Below are 21,025 nucleotides of genomic sequence, written 5' to 3'. Positions count from 1 at the left end.
AGTGTTGATGAGCTGCCTCTAGTTAATCATCCAAGAGATTTGATATTTTAAAATACACATTTCATCATCACTTCCAAATGTTAGCTATATTATACCAAATAAACAGTAATGATTTGTATAGTTAAATCAAAGATATTCCAAATACTTTTTAAAACAAAACACTAAAATGAAATTGTTTATACATACTGGTTTTACTTTTCAGTTAGTAACAAAAGCAGTCTCAAGACACTGCACTCACCTTGTCCATAAGATATGTGGCAGAGGAAAGCCTTTTTACTATGAATGTATTCCACATCATCAGAGCAATACCTAGAACAATCACAGACTTGTAAACTCCAGGTGAATAAAAAAGGGATCTTATAAGATGGTGAACAAAACAAGAAGGAATTGTTAATTATCCTCACTACTTTATACTTGGAGTTTAGATTTGTCAGGAGGAGACTACACTGGTGATCAAATATAGTCATAAGTGCAATTAATAACTTGTTAAAAATATTTTACTATGCAGACTGGGTTAAACATTTTAAGTACACATCAAGAGGGTATCTTATTTGGATACATAAACAGCCTACAAAAAGAAAATTGTCACCACCTTCATTGAAACAGGGTATCAAGAACTGCATGAAAAGTAATTGACTGCAACTGATGTTCCACTATTTAAATACAAGCAAAAATTCATTTCAGAGCAATTTTATTTTAAAATGCTTTTAGTTGAACACATCAACTTTATCTAATTAACTTATTTTCACAGTTGTGATGGAAACTCAATTTCACCATGGAAGAGAGAAGTGTGGATGTCAGCAGAAAGTTTCGAGATGGTTTGGTGGTTTTAAGACAAAATGGCCATCACTATTATGAACACCATTCGTTTACTTTAGTCAAACATCCAATCTATTTTACAATTTCATCAAAGATAATTTTTACTAAGAGCATTGTACTTACCATGCTGAATGTGAGCATTAATGATGCATCTTAGATGATCTATAGACCTATTGAGAAAACATGCTTCCTTATGGAAAAAAATAAATGACAGTGCAAGTTAATACACTATTCAAAACTTGCTTCAAATGTAAATTACTAATTCTTAAAGGGCCCAGGTAGATTATCTTAAAGCTTTTACTTTGACAGTTATAAAACTAGCAAGTTATTCCACTGTTGCAATCTTCTCTACCAGTATCTGACAAACATGTGTGCATAGCAAAGTTTGTTTCAGTCATCATGAAGCCAACTGTAATTTCAGAGGTTTTTTAGTATAAGTACTCCTAACATACTCTTTGCTGAAAGGCACCTCCACTGGCTATAATAATTTTTCAAATACAAAATCCATTTCTGATAGAAAGAGTAGTTTTTACTCAATTTTGCTATGATGGAGTAAGTTTTTAACAAGTCTCAGACAAACCTTCTATTATACATTAAGTGATATGGCACAGCTCTAAGGAGTTCTAATTTAACTTTTAACATCATCTGGACTTAGCACAACATTTTCCCTTACAGAAACTATAGGACAGGAGAGGAAAGAAGGAAATTTTTTATTTTCTTTCTTATGACAACTGCCAGCAGTAGCCAGGGAATCTGAGAACATTCAAGAAATCCCTCTTTCCTCCCACAGTAGAATGGGTTGTAGTCTGAAAAATTTAGTATTCTGTGACTCGTTTAAGCAGAGTTAGAATAGAGAAAAATATGCCTCTGTTTTGGAGTACTGAAACTGTTTTGTATCTGCAGTACAAACAGCCAAAACCCTTTTTCAAACTGAACCCAATTTCCAGACTCCCAGTATGGAGTCTTGACAATCTGACAGCCTAGAAATGTACAGTGACATGCCATTCAGCCTCAGGACATACTCTCATTTTCTCAATTCAATTTCCACTTGCCACAGAAAAATTGCACCTAGCAACTGCTTTCAAAGTCAGTCTTATTAATTGATGTTTTTCTGAGCTACCAGAAACTTGTGAAGCTCCTTCTATCGAGTTGGTCTTAACCATTATTCCCTGCAAAAGACACTTTCTTACCTCTGGGTCCTTATTCCACTGCACTATACATTCCCAGGAGCAATGTGCATGGAGTACATCCACTTCAAGACTACATGGAAATTGCTGATATGCTACTTGCAGCAGCTCTAGAAAAGCAATATCTGAAGTTAGAAGACAGACCTCTTCCCACCAAAATTTCTGCTACTTCACAACAACAGTCTCTGCAGACTTTTATAATTTAAAAAATTCACATTATTTTCTTACCTAGGATTCTTTCCAAGCCTGTAGCTGCTTCTGGTTCCTCAAGAAAGAGATTATTATGCATTTCTACAGATTCTTCAGTACTGTCTGTAGTGTTTTTGTACTGGGCCACATTCAGTATGATCGGACTGAAGCCTTGTCTAAAAACCCATTTTGCTACAATATCAGCAATACCTCCTAGGATGTTGAAAAGAAAAGTAAGAGGTAGAGTCAATGTATTGCAGATTATTTATGGTTCACAATCTAAGGACAAGAGACAATATAGGGTTTTTAACTATGACCTTTAATTACATACAGGTAACTCTACCAATTAAAAAATTTGCTAACCTACTGATCAGAAACTTACAATGCAGTCTTTACAGTAATAGCTTTTAACAATTTTAAAGCACTGTTCTACATTATTTGCATTGCTTTTTAAATTAAGAATGGTATCCAACAAAACAATTTCCAGTGCAGAGTACATCATTAAATAGGTAAGGATGGCTCAGAAGTCTATTAGAAAGAAAATCAACAATCTCTCCAAGAAAAAAAACGTACCTTTTCCAGCTTGAAGCAGTTTCTTAACAGACAGTCTGCCCAAAGGATCAGTCTGGAGTGATGAAACTCTTTTTGTCCTTTTGGTCACTTTGCTGTGCAGTAGTGTTTGAAGTATCAGGCAATCCTCTAATTGCTTCAGCAGAAGTTTCCAATATTCAGTATCAAGGGAGAGTGCTTCCCAGGATTCTGTGTCTGAACCTACAATTATTTGGGAAAACTAAAAGAAGATATGAATTGCTTTAGGTCTGTTCATTTTAAAGCACCACAATTTTGTTCATAAAAAATGCATAGCATTAAAATTCAAAACTATATCCCAAGAGCTAATGCATTTGAAATAATAATTTACTTCAAAGTATGCATTAACTATTTTGCAAAGATCAATTAACATCCCACACTGCTCACAAGTTACACATATCCTTCAATAAAAGCCTAAAGGAAATAAAAGGACCTGAAGGACAATCTTACAGTCCCATTTTTAAGTCCATATTCAGCTGAAAAGTGGGTAAGAATACCTTAAAATATTTAATTTTAAATCCTCCACTATACACATCTTCCCCAAATATATGATTAATCCACCTACATTTCCATTTCATATCATATTAAAAAATATAGATCATGTACTCAGAAATACTGGATCACACCACATGGCACTTCTGTGCACTATTTTGTTAATTCCCATATCTATCAGCAAATGCTTTGCCAGGAAACCCATGAATCTTTCCAGATTGGTAGGGAAAAAAAGGGGGGGAAGATACACGGATTTATGGAAGGGAAATCCTGAAGGAAATAAATCTGTTACCTTTTCTTTTCAAAGCAGAACAGAAGAAAAAAGGACAAAGGCATGTAGGTAAAGGATAAGATGTTGCAACATATCAACATCTCTATTTTGCAACACTGACAATTCTGATTAACAGAATTGCAGTAGTTGAGGTGAATGTGCAAAAATACTGAAACACTTCCTGTTCTCTAGTAAAAATTTGTAAGGCAGACACAATTAAGGGGCTGGGGCATTTCTCCTCTGAAGACATGCTGAGAGAGTTAGGATTGCTCAGCCAGGAAAAGCAAAGGCTCCAGGGTGCCCTTACTGCAGCCTTCCCTTACCTAAAAGGGTCTACAGGAAAGGGACTTTTACAAGGGCAGGTAGTGACAGAACAAGGGGGAATAGCTTTAAAGACAAATAAGGAGGTTTAGATTGGCTATTAGGAAGAAATTCTTTACTGTGAGGGTGGTAGGCACAGGTTGCCCAGGGAAGCTGTGGATGCCCCTTCCGTGGAGTGTTCAAGGCCAGGACAATGATAGCCTTGAGCAACCTGGCCTAGTGGGAGGTGTCCCTGCTCAGGGCAGCAGGGACTGACATTAGATCATCTTTAAAGTACCTTTCAAGCCAAACCATGCTCTGGTTCTATTTACTGAGTTCTCTGCTTCTAAGACTGAGCACCATCTACATCCCACCTAATCTAATTCAGACACAACTGCCTGGTGCTATTTGGAAATGGAATAATGTTTTCCATGTTGAATTGAAATGCTGTATGCAGTTTTACAGCCTTAATCACAACTGGGTAAAGGTATTTACTGCCAAAAAAACCACGCATCCATGGTGTTAAGAACGGATAGTAACATAGTTACTACAAAAATTCAACGGTTACTTAAAAAAATCAGCTATGAATGGTAAACCTGTTTTAACAAAGTTCAGTGGACTTCTCAAATTTATGTGGAAAGTGTGTAGGCTTTAAGCTCATCAACATAATTTGCAATTGAGAGAGATACTCAATGTACAGTTTCCATATCTAAATAAGTTTAGTAAATTATCCTGACATATCATTAATTCATCTCAGCATAATGTTCTTCAAATATGAATGCAAATTTTCAGGCTTGCAGGGTAACAGGCCTGTGCCCAGGTTGGAATGAAGGCAAATGCTGAGGATGTTACTGTTACCAGGACAGTTGCAGGGAAGCGATACAGCAACTAGAAGAGAAGGAGGGGTGTGAGATGAGATACCTTTCTCTCAGTCACGCTGTCGATGACCTCTGCGGTTACAGAGTGTCCCACGTGAGCGGACAGCAGGGCAGCCGCGCTGCTTTCGGACTGAACGCAGGCCGTACGCATCTGCTGCCACCAGGGGGACACCGACTGCGTGTCCCACGACTCGTCTATAGCGACTGGAGGCAAAGGGAGAGCGGGAAACTCAGCTGGGGTCACTGTGCAGGAGCAACCAACCCCGGAACCAGCACTTGTGAACACAGCTTGTCCACAAAGAGCAATTTCTGATTACTCCACATGATCATTTTCCACATATTTAGCACACGGGTTCTTGGATTGCAACTCAAGTTTAAAATAGAAGGTGAATTATTCATTCTCAAAACTCATTTGTAGCAAACAGACAATAGATCTGAATCACTAGGTAGCAAACCTGCTGCATGCTTAAAAGATCTAACGGATGTTACACTTCACAATGCAGACAGATTCATTTGTGATTTCAAGATGCCACACATATTCAATGCCCTCAAGCTGTCTCCCTTCAGGCTGCCTTGTGTTCAGCAGCATTAATTTACTCAGACAGCAGCAATAGCTTGTTCATGCTTCCTGTTTCAAGCTGATAATGCTGCTCTGTGGAGAAGTAGACAATAAGGGAACCTGGCACAGATTCATCCATAGCAGCTCTATGTGAGGTAGGACAATTAGCACTTATGTACAACATATGTACAACCTACTCCAAATTATGGCAAACTGACTTTATAGAATACTCAAGTTACAAATGCTGCTAAAGTAACAGTAAAGTAAAGGATGTCTGAGAGCCACTCAGCACAAATTAAAGAGACGTGACTAAACATTAAAAAAAATGTTAGGAAAGTAAGCTGGACAGCCACCTTCTGGTGCCAAATAGGAGTTGTGCCAAGTTAGTGTAGAGTGAGAGTGAAAACATGGCATGATTAGTTAGTCCATGAACATGCAGCATTAAGTTTTGCTGCATAATTTGTGAGGGGGGGAACCCAAAGTGATAATAGACTCTAGCTAGAGTAGCAAAATTCTAATAATAACAACAATTGCCTTTGAGTATTTTTAACACACATCTCACCTTTCATTTTGCTCAGAACTGACAGCATAGTGTGAAGGCAACTGACAGAACCTGGTTTGTCTAGAATATCTTTTTCTTTGGAAAGCCATAAATTGAGAAGGAGTGACTGTAAAAAAAGAGAATATGGAATTGAGGCAGTAAAATGAAACTCTAATACTTCAACACACCTAATGCAAACAGTTTCTCAAACAAGTTTTATGTCACAAAGTAAAAATGTTATATTCAGGAACCATTATATTAACATTACAAGTTAAAAATATACAGCACAATGCACTCTGTGACAGATCTTGAAATTAAATAATACAATCAGTAGATTTAATTAGGAAGATATTCTAGAAAATACTCCCTTTTGAAAGCTCAACTTGGGAAACATTATGAGTTAATATTATAGTTGAAAATTATGAACACTTGTAGTCCTTAATGAATATTTTAGACATTCCCACTAGAACACCCACATTTACTACTAGAATATTTTTTTCTTTTTTTCTTTGATATTGTTTAACTGGGAAATGCAAATATGAGTAACTACAGAACTGAATATGGGGTTATTTAAACACAGCCTAAATACAGCAGTAATCCAAAATTCAACATGGAGAAATTTTCCTTTCAATGTTTTGCTTTCAAAGTACTAAATCAAAGTTTTGAAGCATGTAATAAACATCTTACCAACAAGGTTTGTGGGCTAAAACCTGCTGATTCCAGTGCAGGGCATATTTCCTCTGTGGAACTCTCCCCACACAAACACTTCCAGAAGAAAAAGCTGCCTGAAGCAAGAATTAGTTGACATTATGAACATTATCTAAAACCACAATCCCTCTCCTTACACTTAGACAAAAGGCAATCTATTGATCAGGTCCCAGTGAGTGCAATACAAAAAAACAGGTTACATTTCAGATCACCTGGTGCTCACCTGCCTGCCAGCTTAAACCACAACAATCTTTTCTGATGCCCAACAAAGGATACAGAGGGTTGAGATAAAGACAGATCTGACCAGGGCATGTCAAAACAAACTTGTCATAAGTATTGATTACATTACTTTAAAGTCAGTAGTCACAATACTGACAGATTTGCTGCCAGAGCAGCGTGAAGTGTAAATTGCTGTAAATATTCTGTTGTGCTCTATCACCCCTGGGGGTTTGGTTTGGGTTATCACATACTGTTGGCTCATGGCACGATAAGATCTCTGTCGTGACACTGAGCTGCCTTCGGTCACCGGCTCTGGCCCTCGGGCGCCGTGCAGTGGGAACGATTCGCAATTACACCTTTGCCCCTCCAAAGGCCCATCCAGAGGGAAATGCCTTCCTCCACTTCACCCTTCTCCAGCCGAATTACAACCATTCTGCTCAACTGCTCGGTATAGTCAGAGAGAAGAGAAGGCCTCTGGATCTGATGGCAAAGTGATATGTACCGTGGCTGAGCTACAGAAACAACCTGACACTGCAATCACTGACAACGCTACAAAAGAAATACTGGAAGTGAGAGTGAGCTCACTCAGTAGGAGGAACAGGAGAAGGAGGTGGATGAGGCAGGCTACTCCAAAGTAGGGCCAGCATGAGAGCAGTAGAATGAGATGTTCACTACTCAGGTAGGAAGAAGAGCAAGAATTTGTAAACAATCAAAAAATCCCTGGGGGAGCTGCAAGATATCCAGGAAGATTTCAACCAAAATCCAGGTGAGTAGGCTGTCATTCAGCTGTTCTTATGTTGGGATAACAGGGCCAGTAGCCTGAAATGAGAGGGTAAGGAAGCCAAAGAGCTGGGATCCCTTTCTAGAGAAGAGGGCATTGACAACAGAATTGGAAAAGGGGCACAAATCCTCAGCCTCTAGAGATAACTCCTCCTAGGAGTAAAAGGAAGGAATCCTTTTCAGGAATGCATTACATATCTCCCAGGCAAGCAGACTGATCCAGACTGCACAGAACAGGGTGAAGCCACCCTTTAGAAAGACTGAAAGATGCAATGGGCTTTTAAAGGCTATATGGAATGCAGTGGGTGCTAAGACATTCTAACATTGGGACACAGAGGTAGCTACGGTCACTTGGTTGGTCAGCACTATGGGATCTGCCAGTCAAACTATCCCTGCCCAATCAAAACTCTATTGTACAATAGAAAGGGATAAAAATACACTGAAGAACAGAGTTTATGTTGCTCCTGTCTCAGGCAAAAGCAAACCCATTTGTGGAACTGCTTTTGCTAAAGGACCTGGATGCACTTGGGGAAGTCTGATGTGTACCTCAAGGGGATTTGATTCTGGATGAGAACACACAATGACTTGAATTGTATGTTAACTGCTATATAATATTGTATGGCATCACTACTATGGATGCTATATGCCGTATCAATGGTTTTACAATAAAAATTACCAAGATCAATGACAATTAAATTTTGGCAAATCTGCCGAAGTGCAGTGATGCTATAACATGACAAGCACAGCAGTGATGGAACCAGAACTGGTTTCAGCATGCAACAATCCAACACCACACACCACTTCTCCTGCACTAGAAGACTACTACGACAGATGGAGCCCACAGCCATGGACTAAATGAAATCATTGGACATTTCAGAGGGACCTTATCGAAAATCTCAGCTCCACAAATTAGGGCTCCTTGTTGCCTCACCTAATGGCCTTATGCTGCCTCTGCTCAGCTCCCTCATCTCTGAGGCTAAAGTCAGTCCTGCCATTAACTCAGTTCTTAGAGTGCTGCGAACATGAAAGAAGCAGCAGGGTACAGCTGCTTTGTGAAGTATCCAGTTACCACTGACCAATTTTGTAGTGTAAATAAATGAATGAACAGTGGTTACATGGCTTCAGGGTAATTGTATCCACAAATGCAGTTAACTTGTATTAATAGTCATTCATGTAAAAGACTTGTCCTGCAGCTAAAGGTACGAGTCTAAAAGGAGCAGTTACATAACACTTCAAGGCAAGACGGGTTGCTAAAGCCTCAAATTAGGGCTAAAATATTTATACCATCTTAGATTAAAATCAGTCTGAGTAATGTAACAGAGCTCAATAGCTCTTACCTAAAGCCACATATTCTCCATCTTCCATATCTTTTATAGTAATCACATCCTTTTCATATTCTAGATATTCTAAGAATATTTTCACAGACATGTCAGCCTTCTCATCAATCAACGGAGTGGTAGTTTGAGTATTTTCTTTCTTGTAGTTCTCCAGTAAAGTTTCAAGCCTATGAAAATCTTTTTCTTCAAGGCGAAGCAGTTTAGCCAAGTCCTTAAAAGCAAAAGCAAAAAAAAAAAATCTCATAAAAGACTTATACAAGCCGATGGTTTTCAAAACAGTAAAAACAAAAAAAAGTCAGAAGAGTCAAAATATCCCATTTCTAACATTAAAAACATCTTTGAGAAGGGCCAAAATAATCTCCAAATCAGTTATTCACATTGCTCAAATGAAGAGCTTGTCTAGCTTCCTTTTTAAGTACCAGAACAGAAGCATTTCCCATTTTTAGATTCTGCCCATAGCATAACAATCGTCCATCAAGTAAACAAGCCTGTAAAATACCAGTATGGTTTTGCAAATACATACGCAGCTTTACAAATTATAGCAAAAGCAACCCAAATTATGCAAGCATCAAAATTTTTAACTTCTACAAGTCCCAAAATATCCCTCCAAAACCGAAGTGAAGAACACACTACGTACTTTGAATAAAGAACTGAAAACAGGAGACTGTGGTTTTATTTTCACTTGTATCTCAACTTTGTGTCTCCTAAAGAATATTAGGTAGATGAATTACCAGACACTTGTGTGAGGCTGCAGGTAAGGTATTATAAGTAATTACCTCATTAAAAGCTGCAGCACAAGAAGGGGTTACTAGCTTACCTACTTATACTATCTGAGGCTTTGAAAACGTATTCTTATGCTTAAATCATCACTTGAATTTAAAAGGCAACTGAATTTTCAATTTACTCACATTATCTGAAGGTGAAGTGACTTTCTGCATGCTCTGGGAATTTAGTTTGCTAACCAGTTTATAAAGATGTAACAGCTTTAACTTGTTTGCACAGAACTGCAGCAGTCCTTCGTCCACACACTCCAGCTCTGAGGAGAAATAAAACTGCACTTGAACTTGGAAATATAGCCTGGAATAGTGAAACACACACACACACAGAACTGGAGGATTTCTGAAACTCACTGTAATTTTTTGATGCACTGCTGTTTGCAATCGTTACATTCAATTCACAGCAGCATAAAATAAGAATTATTTTCACAAGAGGTATTAAAGAAAGCTATGAAGCTTGTTTTAAAACTGGAGGTTGACAACGTGAAACTGAACAAAGACAAATCTATTGTCTTCTCCTGGTTTAAGGCCAAACCACAGACTGTCAAAAACTGAAATACAGTTTCGGTTTTCTTTCATCAAGAATAACAAACTATAATATTTATTCATTCTGACACTTTAAGCATATTCCTCTCATCTGAAGAAGGCTTGATAACTACTGACATGAATTAAATTTCACTTCAGCAAGACACTGCCTTCTGTATTTTTGCAATCTTAGTCTCAGAAATTTCATGTATCTATTGACATTCAAATTCCCGTAACAATTAAAGAAAGCAACACAGAAAACTAACACCAACATGTGCAAAAAAACCTTTTTATTTCAGCTTATTAATCTTGAAAGAAAGCCTTCCTGAGAGATTGTAAAATGACCTTCTATACAAAAGATTCCACTGAATACATAATTTTCACCTGAAGCTACTTCTAAACATGATTTTCACTTATAAACCCCTAAATACTTTTGATAGATTGCTATTAAAATCCTACCAAAAAAAGAGAAAACCACAGAGAGTTTGTCACAGAACCACTTGACCTTGAATTCACAACCACAGCATTCACAGAGCCCGGGACCTGGTTCAAATTATCTTTTACCTACTAGACAGAAGTGGAGAAATACAACACTACTCTTGTGAAATTAGAAGGCTGGAACATCAGTCAAGTTTACTGTATATTGTGACTGTGGGGAAATAATGTTATGTTTGACAAAAGATTAATGATGAAAAATGCACAAACACACAGACCTTAGGAAATACACTACGCTGTCAACCTCTCTTCAGAATTAAAAGTCATGTTTCTGTTTTCCTTTGGATGTTTTAGGAGTTCTAAAAGAAATGGCTAATACCATTGATTTAGAATGAGGTAGAGAATTTAGGTAGAGAACTGCATGTGTGAATGTCTCAATCTCCTCTATGTACTTCAAGAAAACCATAAAAAGAAACTACCACTGGTAGAAATGAAGGAGATTTCTTTGGTTTTCAGCAACAAGATTTTGAAATGGCAATGGCATTTCCTGACATAAGCTCTGAAATCTCTACCAAAACATGAAGTATTTCGTAAATTTCAGCAAAGTTTACCAAAAAAAGATACTAGATGTGGTCACAGCTCAGATTCTCAGTGATAAAGATTTTGTGCTTCAAGTACATTAAAATTCACAGATCATGTCACATTTTTCACTTCCTTGTTTGGAGAGAGAATAAATTAAAACATTTACAGGCAAAAGCCTATGAACCTTCTTTCTAAAGGATGCTTTTACAGAACACAAGCACCCAGACCAGTTTTTTTGTGTTTGTTTTGTTGGTTTTTTAAAAAAATATAATCACAAGTTACTTGGCACCCAGCAAGCTTAGCCAAACATACTTACCAGCAAGCTATTTGTAGTCTGCATTAAATAAAGACATAGAAAAGCAACATCCTGTGATATCTAGCACCGAAACTAGGCAGACCAAACCTGGTCTCCCTGTGGAACAGAACATTTCTACATACAATAGTAATAGTCTTACAGCACTGCAGACAAAGTGCAAATACCTCTCTATATTTACAAAATAAATATCCACCTACCCTGTTTTTTTAAATTATCCATTAATGTCTGAGTGATGTTTGTGAGAGATGAAAGTGGCACACGTTCGCTTGTCAATATACTTTCCAAAGCCTGTTAAGCAGATTTTCAAGAGAATTAAACAGTCACTTAATCTCATTGTTAAAATATGCAAGTTAAGCCAACAATAGCACAACTTTGACCACAATTTTTCATCTGTATTTCACCTTCACATATACCCGTGGCATAATTTATTCCTACAGAAAGGTCTTCCCTCTTTTTATTATTCACAGACAATGCCTTGGGGAAGTCAAAAGTCAAAGTTAATTCTAGTCAATATGTCGTAAAAAAACTACCCAGAAAAAACACACAGAAACCCTAAACAGCTCAATTATTTGTTTCAAGTAGTTCTAGGAAAAAAAGAAAAAAAAAAAAACAACCCAACTTATTTTGAAATATTTAGCACTCTGACAATGCAGTACTATTTTTCTAATATTAAAGTATACCCTAAATGTTCACCTGTTTTTTTGTAGCAGGATATTTGATATCAAGTATTAATTCCTTTGCTTCAGCTTCAATTAAATCTGCAAATAAAGACAATCACAATTTAAATTCATATTTCTCAAATGCCTTCTGAAGAGCAAGTAAACCTGCATAACAGTCAAGGCACATGTGGGTTCATGACAAAGATGAAGACACTGTTGCAGAAGCTGCCAAAATAAGCCGGAGGAAAATGAAACAAAATAACAGAAATCCCAAGGTACTTAAAGATCATAGCTCATAGCACAGAGAGCTGTCAGAATGCACCACAATTGTACCTGTGGTTGCATACTTACAGATAATCCAACAACTCTTTGATAACGCAATCTTAAGAAATTATACAAGAGAACCTACCTGGATCTGAGGTTTTAGCTTTGAGCAAAGCATTTAACTTCTTCACTAGATGCATATCTTTTGCTCGTTCACTCTTTTTATCACTGAAGGAAAAGAATTTTTAATCGTATGAGTGAAGAGAGCTAAAAGTAATAATTCAATAAAACTGTATTTTTTAAATTATTTTTGCTCCTGTAAGGTAACATTCCAATAAATAAAATCATGTTAATCCATACAAACCAATGAGATTATTACAGAGTACTATTCAGCTTGAAAAGGAACACGAGAATTGCTGTCTCCAACTGTTTCCAAAAGCAATAATGAAATTAATTTACTTATATAGAGCATAAAAAGTTCTTACCTCAGTGATAAATGGAAAGGTACATGGACAGTTTTTACACTTCCAGAGACTGGATCAACAAGACAGATCTGGTAAGTCTGGGGCTGCCATCCCTGACTGGTCACATTGTTTAGACCCATTATTTTATAACCAGGATACAACAACCTGAAATTTTTTTTAAAAAATGGCCAAAATTAGCAACCTTCCCTGTCCACAAACAAAATAAAAAGGCAATAAGTTTTATGAAGCTAAGGCTTAAAAACTGCAAAACACCTTTATCAGAAAAGACTGTAGAGTGATGAAATACGACAATATATCCCCATCTCTAGAACAAGAAGCTGCATTCAGTGGAAACACTGGGCAGCACAGGAAGTGCTTGCCAGCACCACTAACACTTTTACCGTGGCATAGCCATGTATCACTTTATTGCAGCAGCACAGCCACCATGGCTACCTGCTACCTGATTCTTACCTGCAGTATTTCCCCACATTGAAGGCTCCAACCCGAGGTCCTTGCTGCGTGCTCCACACTTCCAGAATGCCTCTTCTTGGAGCATAGATCACAAGGAACTGAGCTACCCTGCTTGGACCCTGTGCATTTCCAAAAGGAGAAGAATCCATCTTCTCAGTTTCCCTTTCCTGAAGGTCCTCCACGGTCTGTATCCAACCAACTTCTGCGTCACGGTATCCTTTGTAAGAGAAGACAGAAGGTCACAACTGTGCAGAAATTAATACAGGATTAGTGCATCAAGCTGTAATCTTAAGCTTTGTTTCAAATCATGCAACTTCTGACTCCTATAAAGAACTCTGGTCCATGGCCTTGGCACAGGGCCCACCAGAGAGTGGCCAAACATAGCCCTTGGCAAAGCCCTGGCAAGGAACAAATTCTTCTGAAGAAGATATAAAAAACCCCAAAACCCATCAGGTCAGTGCTCGGGACATTAAACCAATGCATGACATTGAGGAGTCCCTTGTTGTGCAGCCATCATGATGAAATGAGAATCTAACAAGTTGTATGTCTTCTTACTGATTTTTCAAAGTTTATCTTCTCCACAGAATTAAAAAGGGTACTAGAGTTTATCAACAGAAAGAACCTTGAATAGACCTAAAGCTCTTCCAAAAGAAAATACAAACCAAACAGACTAAATTTTAACTATATTCCTGGGATTTGCAAAAATACCCTTATGGAGTTTATATTACACCTGACTTTGGTTTGTAATGAAGCAATGTACTAAAATTCTTGGAATTCTAAGTCTGAACATAAGATGCCTCAGTGTTTTGAAGAATATTATTTGCAATACTAATATCACTACCATACCTTTCCACATGCGAACTGCAAGTCCTCTTGTAACATCCAGCAAAATAACCCTTCCAAATTCATCTGTTACTGCTGCCAAAGTATTACATGGAGAAAGACATATCCTTTCACCATGGCGCCGGGAGTCGGGAAGTCCAAACCTAAAACAAAATAATAATGAAGCAAAGCCACTAGACACATCCTTTTCTTCAGAAATAGTTAGATTTTCTTCTGAGGATGAAGACTTCTTTTTTAAGGTAACAGAAGGTATGGATAAAATTACAAGCAAACCATGAAAAAAGTTCTTGCTCTGTGTCCTAAATTACAATATTAAGATGTATTCTATTCCCATCCTCAAGAGCTGCTGAAACCAGCAGGGGCATTGTTTTTTCCTTATCTCCTGTTCATGGACCCATCAATGCCTTTCCACATGACTCAGAGATAACTCCTTCCAGGAGACATTTTTGTTTAGTGGACCCACATGACTCATAGAACGATAACAGCCCATTGTGAGTTGCTCCACCCAGGGGGGAGGAGGTAAGTATCCCTACGTGGATATAATCTGGGATTTGGGACAGAACAACCAGTCTTTCCACTGGATTCCCAGAGAACAGCCATATTTTCCACTGGATCTTCAGAGCAAGACTACACCCTTCCTACAGGATCACTGTTCCAACAGAACCACATCTGCCACTCCGGACTGCAGCCACCAATTCAATTGGACTGCTACCAACACCCTGACCCACAGGGTGTCAAGTTGTATTCTGACACTGTCAGTGTTTTTTTTCTTTTGTAGTATTGCATGTATTTTTGTTTTTCTTTTCCTTTTTCCTAATAAATTGTATTTCTGACTTGGAGTCTTTCACTGATTTGCTTTCAAACCAGAACATTCTGTTTACCAAGATATATCATAGCTCTGCCTAAGTCCTACTGAAAAAGCAAAGTTCAGATAGTAGGATAAGTGATTGCCTTGTCATGCAACGACTGTACAGTAACAATGAACCCATGCACTGGAAGGGGAAGATGAATAATTATTTGTCCAGAATGATAAACTGAAGTGAAACAAAGCTTAAAACCAATGACTTGCAAACTACCATTACTGCTTAAAGTCACGCATTCATCAATTATACACATTTCAAGATAATTTAAATAATTAAAAACACAAGACACACAAAGTAACTGACCGTGAAAAAAATGCAACTTACCTCACAGCCAATGGGGTAGCAGGTTCCACCTTTGGTTTCTGTTTTTGGACAGGTTCTTCTTCATGTTTACTCTTCCAACCAAGCCAGCCACTTGCAATAGAAGAACATAACAAGAATTACACTAATGGTCCTAAAAATATTATGCAGCTACAACTAAAAAAAAAAAATTATTACCTGGCAGCATTAAATAATGCTGAAGTCAGTTTGCTTGCAACTGCTAAGGCAACATGAGACAACAGAGGCTGTGAGCTACCCTAAAATATGGGAACAGTGTGTTTAGAAAGTCAATAAACAGTCAGCCATGAATCACCCCGAAATGAAGCAACAAAACCTTTAGAAAGCCAAGAAACAGTTCTTACACTGAACTCAACTGCAGATTAGTTTTTCAGGGCTCCTATGGACTTTCAGCTCAGAAAGCATGGCTTTAAGACTGCAAAATTTAAATTCATTGCCCCCCAGAAAAGCCATTCTGACATCTCTACCATTTCAAAATCCTCTGAAAGTCATTGGTAGCTCAGTATGTTTGTCTGCAACAGAAGTTAAAAAACCCCTGTGTATCATCTATCACAGAGAGCTGGCTGGTGTATGGCTTTGGCATCCTTGCAAATATCAACGTTAGCAGCTTTTTCACAAACGTGTTGGAAAGCAAGTACAGAAACCAAAATTCCAATTCTAGCATTTACAATTAAATTTCATTCCTGGTAAGGACAGTATACATGTAGAGTCTGAATATACAGACACAGCTACACTGATGTCCTTTTCCTCCCATACAACAGAAGATGATGTATATATGCTACAGTTAAGCACAAATTGCAGTTTTCCCCTACAAGAAATCACTACAATGTACTCAGGTTGTGTTGAAACAAAGGCTAAAGACCTCCAAATATCCATAAGATGCATGTTTACACAATACTAACATAATTTTTCAAAAACATTACTTGGCAATAAATTAACAAATTTGAAAAAAATTATTTATCACACTCAATTTAAGATAGAAAATAAAATTTCTCAGTAGCAGGAACCCATGCTAGACACTACTATCACATCCACTCCAAATCATTCCAGTTCCAGAAGATCAAGAAGGGGAAATGTCATCACAAAAAGAACATAAGAATACTTCAGAAATACTCATAGAGAAAAAAAGAAAGATTAATTATTCAAAGTTTCAGCGAGTCAGCTTTGTAGTACATACCTCCAGGGCAAAAAAGAACCCAGTGAAAGGATTGGCTCCAACAGTAACATACTGGGACATGGCAGGTGGACTGTTTTTAATAGCTGCATTATATCCTCCTATATTGGAGGCAGTCTTCATTTGATCAAAAGGACACAGTGTCATGATGCCTAACAAAAACATTAAAGTGAATGTCTTACACATTCAGAACAGAGGCATGCAATTGCTCTAAAAGCATAAATATATTCCTGCCTTCTTGACTGACCAGCCAGCATTCAGTGGAAGGGAACAGCTTTAACCAAGGAAATGCCAAACAACACGGCAGAAATAACCTAATGGACTTGGGTTAATTATAAAGCATGTATGGTTCGTTCAGAAGAAGAAAAATTCAGCAGCAAAAATACATGTACCAAACTCACTTCACCTGCCTTAACAGCAGCCTTCTGATCTCTTGGCTGCTTTTGTAGAAAGGGTGGAAGAGAAATTAAGCTTACTATCCCTCAGGTATGCCTCTCTGACAAGAACCAAGGCTTCTGCAAATTCTGAAGGGTAAAAGTCTTTGACAGTCTATCATTCAATTTGTCCTTTTTGGAAAGGAATCATCTCAAATTTAAATTTCCTTATGTGCTAGACTCAGGGAAGACCCACATCGGTCTTAACCTGCCTGCCAGACAGTTCTTTCACCTGACAGAAATGGAAATAACTGCATCTGATCTGGCCTCTCTCAGCTGTTTCTTACCAAGCAACAAAGAACAATATAGTTACAGCTGTAAGAGGGAAGACTCAATCAGACTAGAAAAGAAAATAATTTTGATAGTGGTTAATAGAGATCATTCACTATGACAGCCTTCACTCACTATGTACTTCTATTCAATCAGTACCACTAAGCGCTCTCAAGGAGAATTTAACTGCACAAAACCATGAATTTAATTTTTTAAAATACTTGAAACTAAACAGAAATGCTTACCTATACTAGCATGGTCAACAATCGTATCCACATCTTGCAAACCCCATTTCTTATAAGCTAATGGTGGAGGTTGAACATTCTCATTGCCAGATGCTGCAGCTGACAAAAGTCAATAAAGCACAAAAAAATTTCAACTGAGTCAAACACAAAGGAATAGCATAACAGAGAGGGAAAAAAAACACCTGATGCAATCTGAAGACACAAAATAACCTAGTTTTAAGTTAACATGCATAAACTCAGAACACCCACTAGATATGTAACAGTGGGAGGTAAGAACAGTGGTAAGACTAAACCAGTGAGTGTCACTTTCAAAATATCTATTACCCCAAATACAGATGATCAAGAATGAAGGAAGATACAGCACTCCAGTTGCAGATATTGCAACAAGCTTTGAGTCCTTCTCAACACCATCCCTGTGCCATCTATCACACAGTACTGTCACATAATTCTCCTCTACCCCCTGGAAACTGAGCTTGTTTCCAAATTAGAGTATGAACAGGCACTGTACTAAAGGAACAGGATCTAAGTCTGCACAATCAAACAAGGTATGAAAAGCTCTCAGACATGAACACAAAGACCAGGGACCACCACTGCCATCATCCCAGCATTATCACTTCCCATAAAGTCTTTCTTGGGAAGAAGAGCATTCCACTGACAGTGGCATGCTAAGAAGCACCTCAGCAGTACGCAGTGGCTTAATGCCAGTGGGCAGCTGACCACCACACAGCAGCTCACTCACTCCCTCCTAGTGGGATGGGGAAGAGAGTCAGGAGAGTAAAAGTGAGAACACTCGTGGGTTGAGATAAAGACAGCATGCAAACAAAGCAAAATAATAAATTTTCTTCACTACTTCAAATCAGCAGGCAGGTATTTAGCTACTTCCATGAATGCAGGGCTTTATCACACCTAACAGTTGCTTAGGAAGTCAAATGCCATAACTGAAGATTCCCCCTTCCTCCTTTTCTTTTCCCAGCTTTTATTTCCAGGAGCATCATCATATGGCACAGAATATTTCTTTGGTCAGTTGGGGTCAGCTGAACCAGCTGTATCCCTCCCAGTTTCTGGGAATCCCCAGCCTGCTCACTGTCAGGGCAGTGTGAAAAACAAAAAAAGCCTTCACACTGAGTAAGCACTGTTCCACAGCAGCTAAAACATCAGCATGCTATCCGTGCTGTTTTCATCACAAATCCAAAACACAGCCCCATACCAGCTACTAGAAAAAAAATTAACTCTATCACAGCCAAAACCAGTGTACAGTATTATGGTACACATGTAGACGACAGTCAATACTACTTGGACAACTTGGGCACTGGGAACATTTTCTGTAAAGGAAGAAACATCCCTGAATGCAGTAGGTGTCAACGTATCAATGAACAATCAAGGAAGACCTAAATTCCACCTTGATTTTATATTTAATCTAAGTAAATTTCCTAAAAAATAAAGAACTATTAACAGATTGAAAAATAAACATTTCCCCTTACACAAACCTCTTGCAACCTGATTGCGACACGCACGAAGGGACTGAAAGAGGCTGAAGCCATCAATTGTCACAATTGCTGCTGGATACAAGATACTTAGTTCCTCATTCTGGGGAAAAAATGAGAAAAAGGAGACAAAAAATAGATCACTGCTACTGTTAAAACAGCTTATTTTCTGGCTTTTTATACTATTAACTATGCAAAATGAGGATTACATCCAGAGAGTTCATAACGAACAAGCCACAGGCAACTAAGGAAAAACTACAGAAATTCAGTATTAAACTCTCCCAAAAATCATTTTAGCCACATAGTTTTCTACTTTTACCTTCTTTTAATAATTTGTTTGCTTAATATATCTAATGGCTTAGGAAGATAATACATAAGATACAGCAGCTTTTGAAGGCGACAGAAAAAGAGGTTCATCTAGAATGTAAGTATCACAGTTTTAGGAAGCCAAATTCTGAAACTGGATTAATGCCTGCCTGAATTACCACTTGGGCACATAAATGCTAATCTGGTGATACAAATTCAAGAGTCAAATTCCTCAATGCTTCTGTAATTCAAAACTGATCCCAAAAATGTCACACTAAGTGATGTATTTGTACAAAGAAAACCTGGAAATTTCTGTGATTTTGTTCATTTTCCACATAAACTTGCCAACTCAGCCAAAAGTAAAGAAAGCTGCCTTCTTTACTAAATAGTCTGAGTTCTGCAGAGCCTTCTCTGCAGGAAATACTCATAATGACATGCAGGTTCCTAGCCTTATAAATATTTCTTAATTTCTAGCTATTTTCTGTGAAATATTTAAGTTCTTATGAATGAGTATGAATAGCTCTTGGCACCAGTCAAGTTACATATTTTTCCCTTCATGAATGCATTACCATGGTTTTGCATGTAAATGAATAAATAGAAAATAAATGAAGTATTCCTTTGCAAACAGAGAAAAACAGAACAAATCTATAGAGCTAATACTCCAAAAGACATTCTGAATCCTCAAACTATACAGGTATGAATACATCTAGAATAAGAAATCAAGGGTCTCCTGTTCTAAGGAATTGTCCATCCCATCAAAAACTGATAAAGGACACAGAGGATTCACAGAGAATAGTCCCTTCCATACCCCATAACACTGGCACTTTGCTTTTGAAATAATCTGACAAAACCTGTTCTGTGACACCAGGATGCCTGGGAATTTCATAGGTTCTGCACTTTAGCTGTAGGACAGGATCTTCATTCAAAAGCTGTGCAAGAAGCAGTACTCCACTCTAGAAAGGAAAGGATAAGAAGTATGAACATTTCTGTCCCTTTTTTTGGGGAAGGCAAAAAAGTATGATCAGCAGGGACCAAAGCTTAAAACACCCAGATGTTTATGCCAAGAGCTCCCTTGTCCTGTCCTGCTGAGAAACTCACCTCAGTGTAAAACCGAACATAACCAGAGGTGAAGCCAACTACGATGCATGTCCAGTCAGGGCGGCCTGTGGAGCTCCTGTTTCACAAAGATACACTCAAGTTAAAAACAAATCCCATTCTAAGCCAGAGATATAAAAAAATGTCATGTAAGGACACTAGTGTTGCATATACATCTTACCTCTTCTGACTTGCCAGTGGAATACACAATACGCTACTCACACATTCACTAGAAACAGAAACACAAAATTAGTGGCTTTCCCTTGTTGTGAAATTTTACTCCACTCAAGAGATCTTGCCATGTCAGCACTTTGAAAGTTTTAATAATTTATTAATGCAGCATACCATATATCAAATTCACAATAAGAATCAAAAAAAGTCCCTTCATTTTAAAGACATTTTCAGTTACAAGTTCAGGAGTGCCCAAACAGACTTTTTGTACCTTGTTAATGCTGTCTTTCATAAATTACAGACTGATTATTCTGTCACTACTGTTCAGCAGATTCAAGCTGAATTTCATGTGCCTAAAGGTAAATTATTTCTTCTGATATATAATGATATGTCATAAAAAACACTGTTTTTTTAAAGAGCTAACTGAATCATACATATCAA

The 21,025-nt window shown here is 37.8% G+C and overlaps 1 protein-coding gene across 5 annotated transcripts in view; it reads right to left on the bottom strand.

The window, feature by feature from the left end:
• Positions 1 to 21,025, bottom strand: part of RAB3GAP2 (RAB3 GTPase activating non-catalytic protein subunit 2) — a 43,058-nt gene that overhangs the window by 6,547 nt on the left and 15,486 nt on the right. For 2 of the 5 annotated variants that reach the window (XM_030944498.1, XM_030944499.1), the window contains exons 5-28: positions 20,595 to 20,642; positions 20,417 to 20,492; positions 20,170 to 20,271; positions 19,010 to 19,115; positions 17,529 to 17,627; positions 16,583 to 16,731; positions 15,565 to 15,644; positions 15,391 to 15,480; positions 14,207 to 14,346; positions 13,361 to 13,577; positions 12,911 to 13,054; positions 12,571 to 12,653; positions 12,196 to 12,260; positions 11,700 to 11,790; positions 9,777 to 9,904; positions 8,869 to 9,079; positions 6,512 to 6,609; positions 5,846 to 5,951; positions 4,768 to 4,928; positions 2,769 to 2,985; positions 2,235 to 2,408; positions 2,010 to 2,116; positions 943 to 1,009; positions 239 to 309 (exon numbers count right to left, since the gene is read on the bottom strand). In XM_030944498.1, coding sequence (XP_030800358.1) covers positions 239 to 309; positions 943 to 1,009; positions 2,010 to 2,116; positions 2,235 to 2,408; positions 2,769 to 2,985; positions 4,768 to 4,928; positions 5,846 to 5,951; positions 6,512 to 6,609; positions 8,869 to 9,079; positions 9,777 to 9,904; positions 11,700 to 11,790; positions 12,196 to 12,260; positions 12,571 to 12,653; positions 12,911 to 13,054; positions 13,361 to 13,577; positions 14,207 to 14,346; positions 15,391 to 15,480; positions 15,565 to 15,644; positions 16,583 to 16,731; positions 17,529 to 17,627; positions 19,010 to 19,115; positions 20,170 to 20,271; positions 20,417 to 20,492; positions 20,595 to 20,642 — 2,830 coding nt within the window. The remainder of the gene's footprint in view (positions 1 to 238; positions 310 to 942; positions 1,010 to 2,009; positions 2,117 to 2,234; positions 2,409 to 2,768; positions 2,986 to 4,767; positions 4,929 to 5,845; positions 5,952 to 6,511; positions 6,610 to 8,868; positions 9,080 to 9,776; positions 9,905 to 11,699; positions 11,791 to 12,195; positions 12,261 to 12,570; positions 12,654 to 12,910; positions 13,055 to 13,360; positions 13,578 to 14,206; positions 14,347 to 15,390; positions 15,481 to 15,564; positions 15,645 to 16,582; positions 16,732 to 17,528; positions 17,628 to 19,009; positions 19,116 to 20,169; positions 20,272 to 20,416; positions 20,493 to 20,594; positions 20,643 to 21,025) is intronic. The other 3 variants (XM_030944500.1, XM_030944501.1, XM_030944502.1) reach the window with 2 other exon arrangements.

The sequence above is a fragment of the Camarhynchus parvulus genome, chromosome 3, assembly GCF_901933205.1.
Source record: "Camarhynchus parvulus chromosome 3, STF_HiC, whole genome shotgun sequence".
In the NCBI taxonomy this organism is placed as follows: domain Eukaryota; kingdom Metazoa; phylum Chordata; class Aves; order Passeriformes; family Thraupidae; genus Camarhynchus; species Camarhynchus parvulus.
The sequence above is the reverse complement of the archived record's forward strand: the minus strand, read 5'-3'. Positions and strand labels throughout refer to the sequence as shown.